Source organism: Cynocephalus volans, chromosome 12 (assembly GCF_027409185.1).
Source record: "Cynocephalus volans isolate mCynVol1 chromosome 12, mCynVol1.pri, whole genome shotgun sequence".
In the NCBI taxonomy this organism is placed as follows: Eukaryota; Metazoa; Chordata; class Mammalia; order Dermoptera; family Cynocephalidae; genus Cynocephalus; species Cynocephalus volans.
In genome coordinates this window covers 22,431,378-22,451,538 of record NC_084471.1, presented here as the reverse complement: position 1 = coordinate 22,451,538, position 20,161 = coordinate 22,431,378, and the positions used below count along the sequence as shown (strand labels likewise).

Here is a 20,161-nt window from a genome sequence, read left to right as displayed (position 1 = left end):
TTCACAGTTAATTGGCAGACATTTTCTGGAAAATGTATGGAATGGGCCTGTCACTTCAAGTAAAACAATTTACAATGTCTGTTGTCAACTTGTCAATGAAAAACTTCGAGCTTTCAAGAAAAAAATTGAATTTTGGAAAACTTGTATTCACCACCATGGACTTGATAGCTTTCCACCCCTTAGAAATGTTTCTGATGAAATAGGTAGTGATATTAACAAACGTAATTTTTTGATATTGTGTAAAGGAATGTGTCAGCATTTGGGAGATCTGTAAAATCCCATGGTGCAATGTTTTCCAAATGACCAATACATGTTAAAAAAAATCATGTATGGCTAAAAAGGTACATTCAAAATGCAAGTGGACAATAGATTTTAATCAGAGTATGAAAAAGGTCACTGTAGTTGTTTCAGATTCCGCATTGCAGCTAACCTTTAAGGAACTATAAGTCATCATGGTCTTTTTTAAAAAATTTTTATTGAATCATAATTGATTATACAAATTTTGGGGGTTCAACATTGAAATATCTTGATCAAATCAATATTACTAGCATATGTATTGTTACAAATCATACTTATTCTCTATGTCCCTTATCCAATCTCACCCCATCCACTTCCTCTCCCCCGCCCCCCCTCTAATCACCCTAGATTTCTTCTCTCCCTCTGAAAGAATAATGGTTACTCTGTTGATTTGCTGCCCAAATGATCTGTCCAATGCTGAGAGGCGTGATCAGGTCCCCCAATACTATCATAGAGCAGATACTCCTTCCATCACTCTGAAATGGGCTCTGTGGAGAGAGACATCCTCCTCCTTTCTTTATGTCTGCTGGTGACTCTCCTTGTGTCAACTCACTCCAGTGGCTGGTGGACCATCTCCGTGGTGGTTGTGGCGTCTAGCCACCTTCGCAGCAGCCATGGTTATCGTGGTGGCTGAGGTGGGCCACCCACATGGAGGAGATATTTTTGGCCAGCTCTGTGGTGCTGGCAGTGTGCCTGGTTGTGGAGAGTGTCCAATCCCCGCTTCCATTCCCCGGTCCCCAAGTGGGTCCCACAGCACTGGCACAGTGAGCTTGGTTGTGGGAGAGGGTCCAGTCCCCTTCTCCATGCCCTGGATAACTCATCATGTTTTAGTGTAGAATCAATGAGGAATATATGCAATTGTCTGAAAAGCTTATTAAAATATTCCTCCTATCTATATGAAGCCAGATGTTCTTCATGTACTTTAATCAATACAACTTATTACAATAGATTGAAGGCAGAAACAAATATGAGAATCCCACTGTCCTATTACGTCAGACATTAAAGTGATTTGCCAAAATATAAATTAATGCAACTCATCTCACTCAATTTTTTTTTTAAATTTTATTTTGTCGATATACATTGTGGCTGATTATTGCTCCCCATCACCAAAACCTCCCTCCCTTCTCCCTCCCCCGCTCCCCCCCAACAATGTTCTTTCTGTTTGCTTGTCGTATCAACTTCAAGTAATTGTGATTGTTATATCTTCTTCCTCCACCCCCGTTTTTTTTTTTTTTTTTTGTGTGTGTGTGTGTGTGTGAATTTATATATTAATTTTTAGCTCCCTCCAATAAGTGAGAACATGTGGTATTTCTCTTTCTGTGCCTGACTTGTTTCACTTAATATAATTCTCTCAAGGTCCATCCATGTTGTTGCAAATGGCAGTATTTCATTCGTTTTTATAGCTGAGTAGTATTCCATTGTGTAGATGTACCACATTTTCCGTATCCACTCATCTGATGATGGACATTTGGGCTGGTTCCAACTCTTGGCTATTGTAAAGAGTGCTGCGATGAACATTGGGGAACAGGTATACCTTCGACTTGATGATTTCCATTCCTCTGGGTATATTCCCAGCAGTGGGATAGCTGGGTCGTATGGTAGATCTATCTGCAATTGTTTGAGGAACCTCCATACCATTTTCCATAGAGGCTGCACCATTTTGCAGTCCCACCAACAATGTATGAGAGTTCCTTTTTCTCCGCAACCTCGCCAGCATTTATCATTCAGAGTCTTTTGGATTTTAGCCATCCTAACTGGGGTTAGATGGTATCTCAGTGTGGTTTTGATTTGCATTTCCCGGATGCTGAGTGATGTTGAGCATTTTTTCATATGTCTGTTGGCCATTTGTATATCTTCCTTAGAGAAATGCCTACTTAGCTCTTTTGCCCATTTTTTAATTGGGTTGCTTGTTTTCTTCTTGTAAAGTTGTTTGAGTTCCTTATATATTCTGGATATTAATCCTTTGTCAGATGTATATTTTGCAAATATTTTCTCCCACTCTGTTGGTTGTCTTTTAACTCTGTTGTTTCTTTTGCTGTGCAGAAGCTTTTTAGTTTGATATAATCCCATTTGTTTATTTTTCCTTTGGTTGCCCGTGCTTTTGGGGTCGTATTCATGAAGTCTGTGTCCAGTCCTATTTCCTGAAGTGTTTCTCCTATGTTTTCTTTAAGAAGTTTTATTGTTTCAGGGTGTATATTTAAATCCTTAATCCATTTTGAGTTGATTTTAGTATACGGTGAGAGGTATGGATGTAGTTTCATTCTCCTGCATATGGATATCCAGTTATCCCAGCACCATTTGCTGAAGAGGCAGTCCCTTCCCCAGTGAATAGGCTTGGTGCCTTTGTCAAAGATCAGATGGAAGTAAGTGTGTGGGTTGATTTCTGGATTCTCTATTCTATTCCATTGGTCAGTGTGTCTGTTTTTATGCCAGTTCCATACTGTTTTGGTTATTATAGCTTTGTAGTACAGCTTAAAGTCAGGTAGTGTTATGCCTCCAGCTTTATTTTTTTTGCTCAGCATTGCTTTGGCTATGCGTGGTCTTTTATTGTTCCATATAAACGACTGGATAGTTTTTTCCACTTCTGAAAAGATGTCTTTGGAATTTTGATGGGGATTGCATTGAATTTGTATATCACTTTGGGTAGTATGGACATTTTCACTATGTTGATTCTTCCAATCCAAGAGCATGGGATATCTTTCCATCTTCTTGTATCCTCTCTAATTTCTCTCAGCAGTGGTTTGTAGTTCTCATTATAGAGATTTTTCACCTCCTTGGTTAACTCAATTCCTAAGTATTTTATTTTTTTGGTGGCTATTGTAAATGGGCAGGCTTTCTTGATTTCTCCTTCTGCATGTTCACTATTGGAGAAAAGAAATGCTACTGATTTTTGTGTGTTGATTTTGTATCCTGCTACTGTGCTGAAATCATTTGTCAATTCCAAGAGTTTTTTTGTAGAGGTTTTAGGCTGTTCAATATATAGGATCATGTCATCTGCAAACAGGGACAGTTTGACTTCATCTTTTCCAATCTGGATGCCCTTTATTTCCTTCTCTTCTCTGATTGCTCTGGCTAGTACTTCCAACACTATGTTGAATAGGAGTGGTGAGAGTGGGTATCCTTGTCTAGTTCCTGTTCTTAAAGGAAAAGCTTTCACCTTTTCCCCATTCAGGATGATATTGGCAGTGGGTTTGTCATATATGGCTTTAATTATGTTGAGATACTTTCCCTCTATACCTAACTTATAGAGGGTCTTTGTCATGAATGAGTGCTGTACTTTATCAAATGCTTTTTCAGCATCTGTAGAGATGATCATATGGTCCTTGTGTTTGAGTTTATTAATATGGTGTATCACATTTATTGATTTGCGTATGTTGAACCAACCTTGCATCCCTGGGATGAATCCCACTTGATCATGATGAATAATTTTACGTATGTGTTGCTGTATTCTGTTTGCTACTATTTTAGTGAGGATTTTTGCATCTATATTCATCAAGGATATCAGCCTGTAGTTTTCTTTTTTGGTTATATCTTTACCTGGTTTTGGTATCAGGATGATGTTTGCTTCATAGAATGAGTTTGGGAGATTTGTGTCCATTTCAATCTTTTGGAATAGTTTGTAAAGAATCGGTGTCAATTCCTCTTTGAATGTTTGGTAAAATTCTGCTGTGAATCCATCTGGTCCTGGGCTTTTCTTTGTTGGGAGCCTTCTGATAACAGCTTCAATCTCCTTTATTGTTATTGGTCTGTTCAAATTTTCTACGTCTTCACGGTTCAGTTTTGGAAGCTTGTGTGTGTCCAGAAAAGACTCAAATAACAAAAATTAGAAATGAAAAAGGCGATATTACAACTGATTCATCTGAAATACAAGGAATCATTCGAGACTACTATAAACAACTATATGCCAACAAATTTGAAAATCTGGAAGAAATGGATAAATTTCTGGACACTCAATTTTTCATTAATATAAAATATGGTTATTTTTCATTAAAATATTATTTATATTATTTTTAAATGAATAAGCATATATTTTTTAAATTAGTTTTAATTTCTAATATGGTAATAGATACAGCTTATATAAACAAAATCTTCCATGAGTTTGTGGTAATTTTTAAGACTGTAATAGGTACTAAGACTAAACAATTTGAGAACCACAATTCCGGGGGAAAGAACACTGGACTGAGAGCCTGGCTGGATATCTGGGTTATAAATCATGTTTTGCCACAGGCTCATGGCATGACCTCCAGAAACCTTTCAGGAGTAAGTTAGGGAATGGACGGACAGATGGGTGGGTGGATAGATGGATGGATACATGGGTGGATGAAAGAAAGCATGAAGTGTGTACATTTTCTTAACAGATTCAGGACACACTGCATAGCTTTAATCCTGTTTCTATCATTTATTAGCTATGTGACCTTGAACAAGAGATTTGATCTTTCTAAGCCTTAATTTCTCTGTCTGCAAAATGGGGGGTAATAATAATATTTACAACATGTAGTGAGAATTGAATAAAGAGGTTTGAATAAATTGGACAAATTGATTAAAGAGGTTGTGAGAGTTGAATAAATTAACCCATGTTACTTGTTTAACAGAATGCTTGCCACATAATAAGCCCTCAGTATATGTTAGCTTTTATTATTATTATGGTTTAATTTGCTAGGAGTCCTTGCTGGGTCTCCAGTTCCTCATATGTAAAATCAGGGAGTTAGAAAATCTCCATTTTCCCTTCAAGCCTAACATTCAGACATCATTATCATTTTCATCATCATCATGATTATCCCCAAAAGATTGTTGAGCACTTACTCTTTTCAGCCATTATACTAAATGCTTTACATGAATAACCTTGCAGTTCTGTGAATAATCTTCACAATTCTGTGAATTAGAATTAGATATGCTGTTATCACCTTCATTTTGCAGAAAGGGAGACTGAGACCAGATATACTATGTATCTGATCTAGGACTCAAAGCCAGATCACTCTGACTCTAATGCCTGGCTTCTAACCAGATCACTGGAGCCTGACTCCAGGTTCTAATCCTTACTGCATCACGTAGGGCAAGTCACTTAACTTCCTATACTTTAGTTTCCTCACCATAAAGTAAAAACAGTACCTAACTCGTAAGGTGGCTTTGAGGTTCAATTATTCATGTACAACTTTTAGCCCAGTGTCATGTACTAAGCACTCAAGTAATGAGTCTCAAGAAATGAGACCTGCTACATGCCTGTGAGCCTGTGCGCCTTTGACTCCCTGCTCCTGACAGTTTGCAGAAACATATTCTAGTGTCTGCGTGGTGTTTAATTAATGAATATTAATACATAGTGGGCTAGGGGTGACTGTTAGGTCCTTCAGCATAGTCACACAAGGAGAAGTGACCATCAAACTCCAACAGAATTACATAAATAGCACGTGCTAGGTGCTAAAACTTTTTTTTTTTTTTCTGGTGAGAAAGCGTGGACAGTCCAGCTACTGTGGTGCCTGTAGATATTTTATGCAATGTTCAATGGAGAATATACTCGCTGTTAGAAACTGTGAAAAATATGTATAAAGTGCTAAGAGAAAAATGTGTTTTTCTATGAAGTTGCTTTTGCCTTATAGTGACAATAAAAATTCAAAGTTGCAATAAAGTCGAGGAGGTCAAGGATAAACTGCTGATTCAAACTGTGGAAGTACTTCTCCTTGAAGAAAACATTTTGAGCCAAAGTTAGCATATATAATCTGTTCATGGAACATGTAAAATTTTATCACAGAGACATGACCACAGGGTATGCCGGTGAGCATCATGTCATTATGCTTATGTAAGGCTATTTCCAGGATACTATAATTGCAAAATCATGCTATCTTACTTCACTCAGAGCCTCCGAAGATTCGCATCCCGCGACACCTGAAGCAAACCTATATCCGCAGAGTTGGAGAAGCTGTCAATCTGGTCATACCTTTCCAGGTAATCTTTCAGAAGCCACTCATTGTCTCTTTCCAGGGCTGAGGAGGTTAAGAAGTAGAGGGAGGTGCTCTAGCATTTAAGTTCCTCTTGATTCAGAATTTCCTCAGAGGGAGAGTAGATAAATAATGGAAGAGATTTGAGGAATCCTTAAACAATCTTCTGCTACAGAAGTAGGGAAATCTAGACAACTGTCATCCATTTTCCTTCTGCATAAGACAAATGAGGGCTAGGCTTGCCTGAAACTCAGGGACTATGGTGGGTCAAGGAAGAAACATCAAGGTGGGACCAAACGAAGAAATGCTGGAAGATTCTTTCTGGTCCTATGTATCTGTCAAACTGATCATTTAAGTGAAAGTCTCGGTGTAACATTCAGGAAAACAGTATACACTTAGTTTCCACCATGACCCCAAACCAAACAAAATTTGACTGAAAGGGGTAACTGAAATTTGAAAGCTTGATGATACTTACTGAAATATGTGAATGTTATTAGATCATTGCTGCAGCAAAGAATCTGTTCTTCACAAGATTAACCAGGCTTTGCTTACGATAATTGGTTTTGGTCTTTCTCTCTCTCTCTCTCTCTCTCTTTCACACACACACACACACAAACACACACACCCTGCCCCTCCCCCAAGCCCCCCAGCTCCCTACTCATGTGTCCTTTTATGCCTCTAGACAGTGATATTCAATAGAACTTTCTGTGATGATAGAAATGTTCTATACGTGCACTGTCCAACATGGTAGCCACTAGCCAAATGTGGCTTAATGAGCGCTTGCAGTGTGCAAGTAGGAACTAGTGCGGCTGGAGAAATCAGCTTTTTATTTTCTTCCATTTCAATTCATTTTAATTCATTTAATTGAAATAGCCACATGTAGCTCATGGCTGTTGTATCAGGCTGTGTGGCCTTAGAATTAGAGTTTAGGTCTCTGCACACATTTGAACACACATGTGCACACACACACACAGGGCTCTGCTCAAACCTAGGCTCCCATGAAAACCAAGTTAAAGTGACAGCCAATTCGGGCCGTCCTTATTGCACTCAGGGCCCGAGCTTAGAAGAGGCGGTTGCCTATTGCATGCACAGTGTGTAACATCAGAACAAAAGCCCAGGAGGCGGGGAAGTGGGAACGTGGCAGAGGAGGAAGGCCAGGGCTGGGTAAGCTTCTTCCCACTTCTCTCCTTCCACAGCCTCACAGAAAACCAGGAGTGCCAACAAGGCAGGCACTGGGGATCTGGATCAGACTCAACCCCGCACTGGGGCTGCTGACTCACACCTCAAATTTCCACACCGTTCTGGCTAATCCCAGTCCCCACTTCTTGGGGGGGTCTGTGTATTCAGCTTCTGTCACTGGGTCTGGGAAAGGAAAGAATGTGAGGACAGGGGCCTCCTAGGTCTGGCATCCTAGGGGTGATTAGACTAGAGTGTCACGTTTGTGTAGCTCCTAGAATTCTCCAGCATTTTCGGATTTGATCCTCAGAAACATCCTGTGAGGCAGGAAGTGCAGATTTCCTTACCCCCTACTTGTAAAGGGAAGAAACGGACAGAGAAGCTAAGTGACTTGCCCAAGGTCACAGAGCAAGTAAATGGTAGTGCCAAGAGCAGAGTCCATGTGCCCTGACACTTTGTCAGTGCTCTTTTCAGTCTGTACATTATTAGAGAACTCACATTTAAGGAAATAAGATCCAGAACTATTTTCCCCTATCTTTAACAGTTTCGTTCTCTGCTTCCCACTTGCGGATCTGTGCACCCCAGCCATTCTTCAAGCTCTGTGGGCAGAGGTTTGAGGTGTAGCTCTGCATGCCTTGTCATAACCTTGCTGCAAGCCACGTTCAGAGCACATAGGAAAGCTGTGCCTCTCCTGGCTGAATTAATGCTTAGTTCAGTCTGTGCGAGTGAGCCTGGGTGCTCAGGAAATCTAAGAAATTCCCTTATAATAGAAACTGAAACTCATGTCCATGAATGAGACTACAATTTCTTAAAGTCTGCTCTTAGAGAATAGTTTCAGCAGCTAAAGAGAGCAAAGAGAGAACTCTAGACAAGTTTAAAATGAGCAACACCATGCAGTTGAATAATAATCATTAGCATTTAGATGATATTTAAAAATCACTTTTGTAGAGTGCGAAGTTTTCTCAGGACTTCAGTCTTTACAACCACCCTGTGAGATAAGTATTACCATTGTTCCTGTTTTTCAGATTGGGAAACTGAAGCACAGGGAGTTTAAGTAACTTACCCAAGGTCACACAGCTATTAAGTGGTCAATATCTAAATACACTACAGATTCCAGGGCCCCAGAGCTCATGCTCTTAACCATTGTGCTGTGTGTGTTGTGCAGGCTTTGGAGTCCCAGCTGTGAAACCTGGTTCCAGCACGTCCAGCACAAGCCTACAAGGCCTTGGGCAAATCATTTAACCCCTCTATCCAAAAATGAGGATGATGATACTTACCTTGATGGGAAGATTAAGGGAAATAATAGATGTCATGTGCCTAACATAGCGCCTTGCTCACAGAGTACAATCAGCAGGCAGTAGCTTTAGTGCTGGAGCCGCCCAGCACCGGACTAGAATGGGGGTGCTTCCAACCTTGCCTAGAATAGGGTATGTCCCTGACATTCTTGTCATGCTGAAAAAAATTCTTGAGACAATCTCATTTCCTCTCTGTACTTTTTCTGTCTTTCTTTTTAGGGAAAACCAAGACCAGAATTAACTTGGAAGAAGGATGGTGCAGAAATTGATAAGAATCAAATAAACATTCGCAACTCTGAGACTGATACAATCATATTTATCAGAAAAGCAGAGAGGAGCCACTCTGGGAAATATGATCTGAAAGTCAAAGTGGACAAATACGTGGAAAGTGCATCAATTGACATCCAGATTGTTGGTAGGTGTGGAAGAAAGGACTGGAATGTTCTGTCAAAGCAGTCCTTGTCATTAAGGCAAGAGTAGGAATTTTTGTTAGGCTGGCTCTACAAACAAGTCTTTTTTTAGGATTTTTTTAAAAATAGAAAAATTAGTAAGATTTGTTAGCATTTCAGAATAACTTTTCACTGACTAAAAGAAATAACCATTGGAGACTTAGGGCTTATATATTTAAGAAAATTGATGTATGCATTTTTTAGTGAAACCTATCTGTATTTGTTTACAATCCATCTCTCTCTTACTCTTAGTTTCTCAACTCCCTGATCATAAAACTATTTCCTATGTTTAATTCTTGCATTTAAAAACATTGGAGATTCTAGATATAGTTTAACATGTTTCTTACTACATCTAAAATTCACTAATAATAAAGTTTTAATGGAGAATGCAGAATTTGTATTAAATGTAAGGAAGATGTACCTAAATAAAGTTAAACATTTAAACACTGAATCAGTTGATCCTGCAGAGCTAGTTATATACTTACCTGCCTAAAGAATAAATAAGGTTAGTTCTTACTTCTGATCAGAATTAGGGGAATAGAAGAAGGACCTCTTATGAGTATACCCTTCTTGCTTGAACTGTTCTATAATTTTTTGCATGTTAAGAAATAAATTTAAGAGCAGAGCTAGGAGAAGTTGTTTCCAATAATTTTTATTATTATATTTTCATAAATTTGCTGAAACTTGATGTTCTCTAACCGAAGGGGAAATTGCCTGTGGCAAGCCTCCCCTTGGGTGAATGGTCATACCCTTTAAACTAAGCATTCTTTTACCACTGGCTAAAACTTTTTGATTTTCATTAAGTTGAAGGGAGTGATGAGGCTGCTCCACGCCCTTGGATCTGGCCTGGCTTCATCCTAAGGGAAGGTGCAGGGTCTCAGAAGCCCCTGGGTTAGGGTCTGGAAGAGCACTTCCTCCTATAACACAGGGAAGGACATTTAAAAATATCCTCATGTAACAAGTATAGACTGGGAGGCAAAGTCACCTCACAGTGATGCTGTAAACTCATCCTGTAGATCGTCCGGGTCCACCCCAAATTGTGAAGATTGAGGATGTCTGGGGAGAGAATGTTGCTCTAACATGGACACCACCAAAGGATGATGGAAATGCTGCCATCACGGGGTACACGATCCAGAAAGCTGACAAGAAGAGCATGGTAAGGCCTGTGTATTAGTCCATTTCTGTTGCTCATAGCAAAATACCTGAAACTGGGTGATTTATAAAGAAAATGTAATTTATTGCTTACAGTTCCAGAGGCTGGGAAGTCCAAAGTCCAGGGAACACATCTGGTGAGGATCTTGGTGGTGGCAACAGTTGGGTCTTCGTGGTGGCAACAGTGACCCAGAGGTCTCACATGGCAGAAAATGGTGGAGCAGAGAGACAGACACTCTTCATGCTCTCCTTTTAAAGCCCTCAGAACCACGCCCCTGACCACCATTATTAATCCATTCACTACAGCATGGTCCTACAATCTAATCACCTCTTCAAGGGCCCACCTTTCAATTACCATAATAGGATTTCCCATCCTCTTAACACTGTCATAGTGAGGGTCAAGTTTTGGGGGGACACTCAATCCGAGGCATTCTTCCCCTGCCCCCCCAAAAACTCATATCCTTTTCACATACAAATACATTCATTCCATCCCCAAAGTCTTAACTTGTTTCACCTCCAAAGTCCAAAGTTCAAAGTCTCATTTGTGAAATGAATACAAGTTATCTACTACCAAGATACAATGGTGGAACAAGAATAGGGTACATATTCCCATTCAAAAAGGGAGAAATAGGTTGAAAGAAAGGGGTAACAGGTCCTAAACAAGTCTGAAACCCAGCAGGGTAGGCATTAAATCTCAAAGCTGGCAAATCATGTACCTTGATTTCATGTTCAATGTCCTCTGCCTGCTGATATAGGGGTTGGGTCCCCAAGTCCTTGGGCAGCTCTGCTCTTATGGCTTTCCTGGTCTCAGGCCACACTTCAACTCTCACAGGCTGGTATTTCACACTGGTAGCTCCACAGATCTGGGGTCTCCATGGTGGTCCCGCTCTCACGGCTCCGAGTTTAGCAGCAGCAAAATCACATTTCATCAGAGCTAAAGGGGGCACACGAAGGCCTCTCTGGTGAGGAGTCCATGGGGGCCGTGGAGAAGTGAAGTGGCAAGGTAAAAAGAGTAGGGCCTTTGGAGCCCAAGAGTTGGACTTGAATCCCAGCATTGCCACTTAAGACCACGTGTATATGGACAATCACTTGACCTCTTTAATCTCCATTTTCCTCATCTATAAAATGGGGGCACAATTTCTTACCTTGCTTTGTTATTATGAAGCTAAAATGACATAAAGCAGATGGTGCAATGCTCAGTAGAATTCAATAAATTCATTAATTCAACAAATATTTACTCACTGTATATTCTAACTGAGATTTAAACCTTTGCAACTCTCCTCATGAAATAAATGTTGGATAGTGTGGACTTAGGTCTCAAAAAAATAAAAGGGAAAGGACAGACACCAGCTGAAAAGAAAAATTCTAAAAGGTTACAGCATGTATAAAGGTCCTGAGGAGGAAAAGAGTTTAATGTATTCAAGAAGCAGATCAGTTGGAGTAGGAATTATTATAGCCTGTATGTCATAGATGAGGAAACCCAGGCTCAGAGAGAATAAGTGACTTGCTGGAGATCACCAGATTTTAAATGTCAAGGTCTGAATCAGAAACCCTACTACTGTCCTATCTGTAAGCAAATGAATGCGTAAATGAATGTTTGGACACACAATGGCATATAGACATTTTTCTTTCTCGTGGGAAGACTAAATATCATACTGAATGATATTGATAGGAAGTCTTTAGGCATTTATACTGGTAGATCTCAGTAGGAACTTAGGTCATGATGTTACTTCGGGTTCATAGAAGGAGAAAGGGTTGGAAAAGGCAATCTAAGTAACAGGAAGGCATTTCAGAATACTTCGTTCCATAAACTATTTTTAGGACTTCTTCCTCCCCCAACCCCCCCTGGGTATTACATGACAAAATGAGACTTGGTATTTAAAGTGACTTCATCTAAACCTGGACAGCTTGAGTGCTAGACTGATGCACGACTTTGCAAGGGAAGTATCTGAACATCTTGGACTTCCTCATCAATGAGAGTTCTTCATTGGACCTTGAGCCTGATGCTGGCAGTGAACCCAAGGGCACCACAGTACTTACACAGGGCCCCTCAGGGAGTCCCCAGTTCATCCCTCCCATCATACTTGCCCAACATTTGTCTTCTTAGATAGTCAAGTCCAGGTGGGCCAGGACTTTCCTGCTGCTTCATATGACTGAGGTCTGCCTGCTGATGGGTAACAATTGCCGACCCCTTTGCCATGCGTTTCTGTTGTATTTCAGCAGGAGAAGATGCTCACTCTGCTGCTGCTCTTCCCAGGAGATCCCATGCTATTGTCTCATTATGGCTATAGATGCTGTTCTTCACTGAATTCCCATAGACGTTCATACCTTCCATAAATATTGTTTTTATTATGTCTACCAAAAGATTCATTTTTTCATTCTCTTACTATGTATTGAGCACTGTTCTAGCTGCTGAACCGAAAAATTTTAAAAAGCTCTGCTCTTTGGCCACTCATAGTGTAGGCAAGAAGAAAGACATAACATCAAATGATAGTACAATATAATAAATGTTAGAATAAAGATTTACATAAAATGCTTTGGGAATAAAAGAAGTCATAACTACATTTGTCTTCTGGTGTCTTTAAAATATCCAAAATTCACAGATAATGATGGCCCCTGGAAGTTCCAAAGAAAATACTTTTCCCTTATAAAGTTTTTTTTTTTTTTTTGGTCAGAAAATATATTTTCTTAATTAATGGTACTTAAAAACATGTGGTGCAATGTGGTTATCTACTGGTTGCAAGATAAACTTTGAAACCACTATATTTCTTGGTATGATGAGGACAAAATTTTTAAAAATTTTAATGTATCTTTAACTTCTCATTCATTCGTCATTTATTCATCCATTAAGTATTCAATAAATATTTATTTTGTGTACAGTACTACTATGTACCAAGTAGGCACTGAGGATACAAGAGATGAGAAGAAAAGTCAGGTTTCATGTAATGGTGTGTCCGTTCCAGTGAGGAAGGTAGAGAGTAAACAAGTAATATAGTAAATATAATTTAAAGTAGCAAGTGCTATGGAGAAAAATTAACCAAGTTAAGGTGATAGAGTATGACCAAAGAGGTGGAGGTGGAATGGTGAGAGGGGAACAGGTAGGGAAGAAACAATATCTGGGCAAAAACCCAAAAGAACCTAAGTTAATAATATCAGGCAAATTTACTGGACACTTTGAAAAAACTTTTTAGATTAAAAATTAATTGAGTTAATTTTTCTCCAATGGTTTCACTTCATCTCTTCCTCATAATAGGTAATTCAGCACCAAAATTCTATAATTATACTTTGTTCTACAAAAGATGGGTAGGTAGAGAGACAGATAAGTAGACAGGAAGATAAATGGATGACAGATACTGTACTGTTATGAAGATAGTATATGACTACTAGGGTTTGTGAATCTAATATGTAAATGAAGATTAAATTATGGTCAAGTGTAAATAAATTGTATAGTATTAAACAAATTAATGTACATTGTTATTACTCTCAATATAAAAGTTAGTGCTAACCACAATAACCATGGCTGCTGCAAAAGCGGCTAGACACCACAGCCACCACGCAGATGGTGTGCCAACCACTGGAGTGCATTCACCAAGGAGTCACCAGCAGAGACAAAGAAAAGAAGAGGATGTCTCTTTCCACAAAACCCATTTCAGAGTGACAGAAAAAGCATCTGCTCTATGATAACATTGGGGGACCTGAACACATCAATCAGCATTGGACAGATCATCTAGGCAACAAGTTAACAGAATAACCATTATTCTTTCAGAAGGAGAGAAGAAATCTAGGGCAATTAGAGGGGGCATGAGGAAGGGGAGAGGTTGGACAAGGGGCACAAAGAATAATTACGGTTTGTAACAATGTATATGCTAGTAATATTGATTTAATCAACATATCTCAATGTTCAACCCCCAAAATATGTATAATCAATTTTGATTCAATAAATAAAATAAATTTAAAATAAAATTTAAAAAAGTTAGTGCTATATTTTTCATTTTGCTAATGAAGCATCCTTGTTATTTATTCCAATCAACAGTTGGAAGAGTTGTGTATTTTTGGTTGATTTTCCTCAAATTATTCTTTTTTTGCTTTCAGGAATGGTTCACTGTCATTGAGCATTATCACCGAACCAATGCCACCATTAGCGAACTGGTCATAGGGAATGAATATTATTTCCGGGTCTTCTCTGAAAACATGTGCGGCCTCAGTGAGAATGCCACAATGACTAAAGAGAGCGCCGTGATCGCCAAGGATGGTGAGTTGGGTGTGGACTGACATTTGGAAACCTTGGTTGACAGAGACTAGACAGAGAAGACTGAAAGGAGAAGAGATGTAGTGAAAGGGAATTAAAGCAGTAAACACACATTGTAAAATTATGGTAATGTGGAAAAAGTAGACATTTACTTCTTTTCTGTTATTTTCATTCTTGGACACCTTCAGTGTAACTACACATGGACCCCCTCTGCAATGAATGGAGAAGCTGAATTCTATCCTTATAATTTCATCATAAATCACTCTCCTTCTTAAAGCCCTTCCTTGTGATTTTCACATTAGGACAAATTTCTGATCAGAACACTCAGACACCAAAGTCTTCTCAATATTTGTTAAGATTTCAGATAACCACTCTGGCTTTCTGTCCCATGTGTGGTTGACCATACACTTGCACCCCTCAGAATGTATGCTGTGTGGCATTTGCTCATGTTTTTACATGTTTTTCTAAACTCAGGGAAGTTTTAATCATGAATAAAGTATGCCAAGAATAATATGTTCTCAGACCAATTTGTATATTTTTAACATATTTTTAATGCTTGTTTTTAAGGTAAAGTCTACAAAAATCCAGTGTATGAAGACTTTGATTTCACAGAGGCACCCATGTTTACTCAGCCTTTGGTTAACACCTATGCTATCGCTGGTTACAATGCCACCCTGAACTGCAGTGTGAGAGGAAATCCTAAGGTACCATGTTTTTCTATCACATCAGTTAAATTTAAGAATTGACCCCAAAGTCCCTCTTCTGTTTGCCACAGTATAACTGTAAATAGTAGCATAAACGGACCTTCTGGCAGCTATTTGTGTCTTTCCCTGATAGGATTGGTGGAGGGTGGAATTGTTGGTGAATAATAGGGTAAACTATTCAAATGTTGTAGTAAAAATAATGCTTATATTTCTTTGCTAACTAAGATGCCTTCTAAAGAAAAAGCAAACCACCTATTTTAAAAAGAACTGAGAGGAAATATTGTCTCACTTGGAAAATTGGGCAGTGATGTTGATTCATCAAGAGTTCTGCAATAGATTAAATAACAATTACACTGTAGTGCAAATTGGAATATAAGATATACTTCGATAAGTGTGCAGAGTGCTAAGAAGAGAGAGATCACATCTGATCAAAGAGATATAGAAAGGTTTTAAGGTTTCATGCTGTTGGCATTTGAAAAGAACAGCAAATTAATGAATGTTGTCCATAAAGATATATATCTCTGGGTGGCACTGAGGGAAAGTGCCCTTGAATTTGGAAAAATTGTGAACAGTGGTATTTTTCCTGTATATACCTTAAACAGAAATAGGTAAGTCAAAGGGAAACGCCAGATGGAGGATGGGAGGAAGAGGTTGAATTAATGTTTAGTTGGAAGTGATGTTGGTACGTCCCAGTGGGCGTGGGAAGTGATGAGGTTCACCTGGAGCTTAGAAGAAAGGCCAGGGCTGTTACTCTCAGTATGGGAGTGCCAGGAATGGAGGGGCTGCATTCCACCCCTTGGAATGGAAGCTCTAGAAAGAAATACCACTGAGAAAAGAAGGTAGTGAGTGAAAAACCAAAGATGGAGGTGTGAGCCTCAGTGAATGCTCTCGTTAGAAAGGTGGAAGGAGGAAGAGGACTGTATGAAGGCGACAGAAAAGGCACCATCTCTAGGTTTGGAGCAAGTGAGAATAACAGAAGAGGTGGAAGAGAGAATGTGGAGGGTATATACTTACAGAAGGAAGAAGACAATGTCAGAAGGGAGGGGAGAGTCAATGATACCAACTGCAGTTCAGAGATCAAGGAGTCGCCTTCCTTGGCAATTGAGTCGTCACTGATCTTGCATTATCTGGTTGGAGTAGATCCATTGCCACTGGATAATGAACACAGATGTCAGAGGGGAGATTAAGGGATGAGGAAGCATATGCATCCCATAAAGAATTAAAAAGGAATATCAGAAAAAGGAAGTGGAGAAAATCAAATGGTCATGACACCTTACAGGGATTCTCTGAAAAATGCCCAGCAATATACACTCTCTAGGTTGATGTTTTAGTCCGTTTTGTGTTGCTATAACAGAAAACCTGAGACTGGGTAATTTATTAAAGGAAAGAGGTTTATTTGGCTTACGATTCTGGGACAGCTGCATCTGGCATGGGCCTCAGGCTGCTTCTACTCATGGCGGAAAGTGGCAGGCAGCCGGCGGGTACAAGCAGATCACATGGTGAGAGGAAGCAAGAGAGAGAGAGAAGGTGCCAGGGTCTTTTTAAGCAATGAGCTCTTGTGGGAACTAATAGAGCGAGAACTCACTCATTACTCCACCCTCCCCCAGGGAGAGCATTAATACATTCATAAGGGATCTGGCCCCATGACTCAACCAGTTTCCAACACTGCCACATTGGGGATCAAATTTCCACATGAGTTTTGGCGGGGACAACATATCAAAACTCCATCAGTTGAGGTAACATTATGGATCTGTAATCAAAAAAATTTTTTAATTTGAAAATATGTAATTGACAAAGATGGTAAACATTCAAGGTATACAACATGATGATATGTACACATTGTGTAATAATGATTGGAATTAAATTAACACAGTCGTCACAACCCATGCTGTACATTAGATGCCCAATACTTGGTCATGTTAGAACTGAAAGTTTGTATCCGTGTAAAACAAATTTATTTTATTTTATTTTATCTTAATAAAGAAAATGAAATTTATTGCTTACAGTTTCTGAGGCTGGGAAGTCCAAAGTCCAACTAATGGTGGCGAGAGTGACCCAGGGGTCTCACATTGCAAGATGGTGGAAGTAGAGGGAGCAGAGAGGTAGAACAAGCTTAAATGCAACTGAATCTATTTGGGAAGATTGTCATAGAGCTGTCCTCTGAACAAATCTGGCTTTTCCCTTCAGAACTGCTCATTTGCTTTCTTGCCAAGCATTAAGTAGAATTTAATTTAAGAGAAGCTGTGTTCAGCTAGTTGTCTCTTCTTAGATGTGCTTTCTTTCTAAGCCAGTCTTTAAAATTCTGTCACTGTCTTTGATGGTCTATTAATATGCTAAGTATATGTATGTTTGGACCTAACCTTCTTTGATCTTAATTTCAGCCCAAAATAACCTGGATGAAAAACAAAGTTGCTATTGTGGATGATCCAAGATACAGGATGTTCAGCAACCAGGGGGTGTGTACCCTGGAGATTCGTAAGCCTAGCCCCTACGACGGAGGCACTTACAGCTGCCAAGCAGTCAATAACCTTGGGACAGTGGAGATTGAATGCAAACTGGAGGTGAAAGGTATGACATTCAAGAGCTCATGTATAGACTGAAGTTAGACAAAATCATTTAGTTATTGTTCTTAATGCAAAATCCAAATCGTTTGCCAAAATGATCCAGCTGGGGCAGGAGTGGTGGGGGTGGGGGTGGCAAGGGAAGGGGGACGGGAATTTGGCGGAGAGAAGACATTTTTACATTTTGCATTCACTCTGCTGGATTTGTTGAAGACTACTTGGTTATTTAAGTCAACTTATTTTTATCTTGCGATTCTTAATAACATAAGGAAAATTAATTTCAGTGGAATGTTAGTATGTGTATAGCAATTATAGTGAGAATGAATAACATCAAGGGGCTATTACTTTGGTGACATAGTCCATCTATAAATAGAAGGCTTGTGCAAAGACTCATTGAATGAAACTGCAATTAACTTACACTATTTTTAAACAGTTTACTGTTTTGTGAAACTTTCAATATATATGAGTAAGTTTGCAAACTTAGTGTTTGATACTGTACATATAGAATATAGTATTCACATACTAGAACCAGTTGCTTTTAAAACCTCTAACTGGAGAGTTTCCATTTATAGGTATACTTTTTATTTATCCTTTTTTTATCTAGTTTTCAGAAGTGTGGCAACTAATGTAAACCAAGGAAACACGTAGGGATTTATGTGGTAGAAAATTTTAAGCATAACCTGCCATCTTAATAAATTTTCTTATTGATTGATTATAATTTTTATACTGAAGTTTTTCTTGACAATCAGAACCATGAAAATCCCTGAAAACAAAGAGTCACCATTGTGAGCTAACAGGTGACATGATCCTAATGCATTTTCTTGACTATAATATATTCTTATTCTGTGATGACCAGAGTATTTTTCCTTCCTCTCTGTAATGAAGAAATAATGATCTAAAAGTCAGAAAGATGACTTTGTAAATATCTGTTTTAGAAAATCATAATAAATGCTTAGGGTATTTTTCTTAAACAGTTTTTTACTCCTAAATCTAGTATAAATACCATAGAGAAACTTCTTGAACAAAATAAGTTCCTTTTATAACTTTTTAAAAGCTGTATTCTTTCTCTTATGACTTCTGTCCTCAGGTATACAGTAGATTCATAATTGAGTGATAGGAAAATTATTAAAAATTTTCCCCTCGCATATATAGAGCATATAATTAGCTTTATATTATGATTTATAGCTGATTTTTTAGCTTTAAATGATGATTAAGGTCACAGTTGCAAATCATCTTGTTTTTAAACTCCTGGCCTTATTAAAAGTTCCAAGGTATTGTTGATATTTATGTTTCAACATCTCCAAAAAACAAAAAACCCCAGCATCACTTATTCATGCTTTGAAAATTACTGAATGTTGCTAATGATATAAAATGTTTTCATAAATGGTTCAATATTTAGAGTCCTCCATAAAAATGAATAATGTTATGCATATAGATGATATATTCTTTTTAGTAATTGTATAGTAAATTGTATAGTAATTGAATTTAATAAGAATAATGTTTTCTAGTACATAAGTTCATAATAAGGTATCAACTGTAATATACTGATAAAAGCTTTTAGTCCTAAAAGTAAAACTGAGATTGTTTATCATCAGATTGTTATCTGATAATAGGTAACTTGAATCAAGTTAAGCTGTGAAAAAAAAAAAGGTAAGAATGTCAACTGAGAATAAATAAATACTGGTACAAATATTCTAATTCTGCAGTGATATATCAAGGACTAAATACCCCTGGACAACCAATCTTCCTGGAGGGGCAGCAACAGGTTTAAAAAGTTCATATCCCACTGGATATTTCTACTTTCCGTTCCATTCCTCTTACATGAAAACGCACTTTGCATGTAAAGCTTGACTTTCTTGTTTGCTTTTAATTATATTTCTTAGCAGCTCATGGCATACAGCGTTTATGCCATGAACAAGGAGGCCAAATTATTCAAGGATAATAAATAATGTAGAAACTAAGTTTTGTCAGAAAACTAAGTACCATACCACATGTCCCCATAAATGAAGCCAGAAAACTACAGTTGAAGATGACCTCATAATAAGACTATCAAAACTTGAGAAGCAATGGTGTTTCTTTAATGTTTTCATTTTTCAACTGTAGGACGTTTAAGATAATTAAGCTTTAAGATAGTTTGCAGCATAGTTTCCTTAGATTCATGATGAACTTCAGAAAACTGAACATTTTAAGCTTGCTATGTTGTATTCCAGGCATTTTTGATGGGGGAGAATACAAATATAGATCCAACATGTGGAAACTTTATATTGAAGGTTTTTCAGCTACAGATTCACGAAAAGAATATCTCTAACCCATCTAATTTTTGAACCTTTTGGAAATTTTCATGG

The 20,161-nt window shown here is 38.4% G+C and overlaps 1 protein-coding gene across 9 annotated transcripts in view; it reads left to right on the top strand.

The window, feature by feature from the left end:
* MYBPC1 (myosin binding protein C1) overlaps positions 1 to 20,161 on the top strand; it is a 91,120-nt gene that overhangs the window by 68,644 nt on the left and 2,315 nt on the right. For 6 of the 9 annotated variants that reach the window (XM_063074995.1, XM_063074992.1, XM_063074996.1 and 3 more), the window contains 6 exons: positions 6,149 to 6,237; positions 8,921 to 9,116; positions 10,167 to 10,306; positions 14,395 to 14,554; positions 15,119 to 15,255; positions 17,637 to 17,823. In XM_063074995.1, coding sequence (XP_062931065.1) covers positions 6,149 to 6,237; positions 8,921 to 9,116; positions 10,167 to 10,306; positions 14,395 to 14,554; positions 15,119 to 15,255; positions 17,637 to 17,823 — 909 coding nt within the window. Of the gene's footprint in view, positions 1 to 6,148; positions 6,238 to 8,920; positions 9,117 to 10,166; positions 10,307 to 14,394; positions 14,555 to 15,118; positions 15,256 to 17,636; positions 17,824 to 19,522; positions 19,591 to 20,161 lie in introns of all 9 variants that reach the window. The other 3 variants (XM_063074993.1, XM_063074999.1, XM_063074994.1) reach the window with 2 other exon arrangements.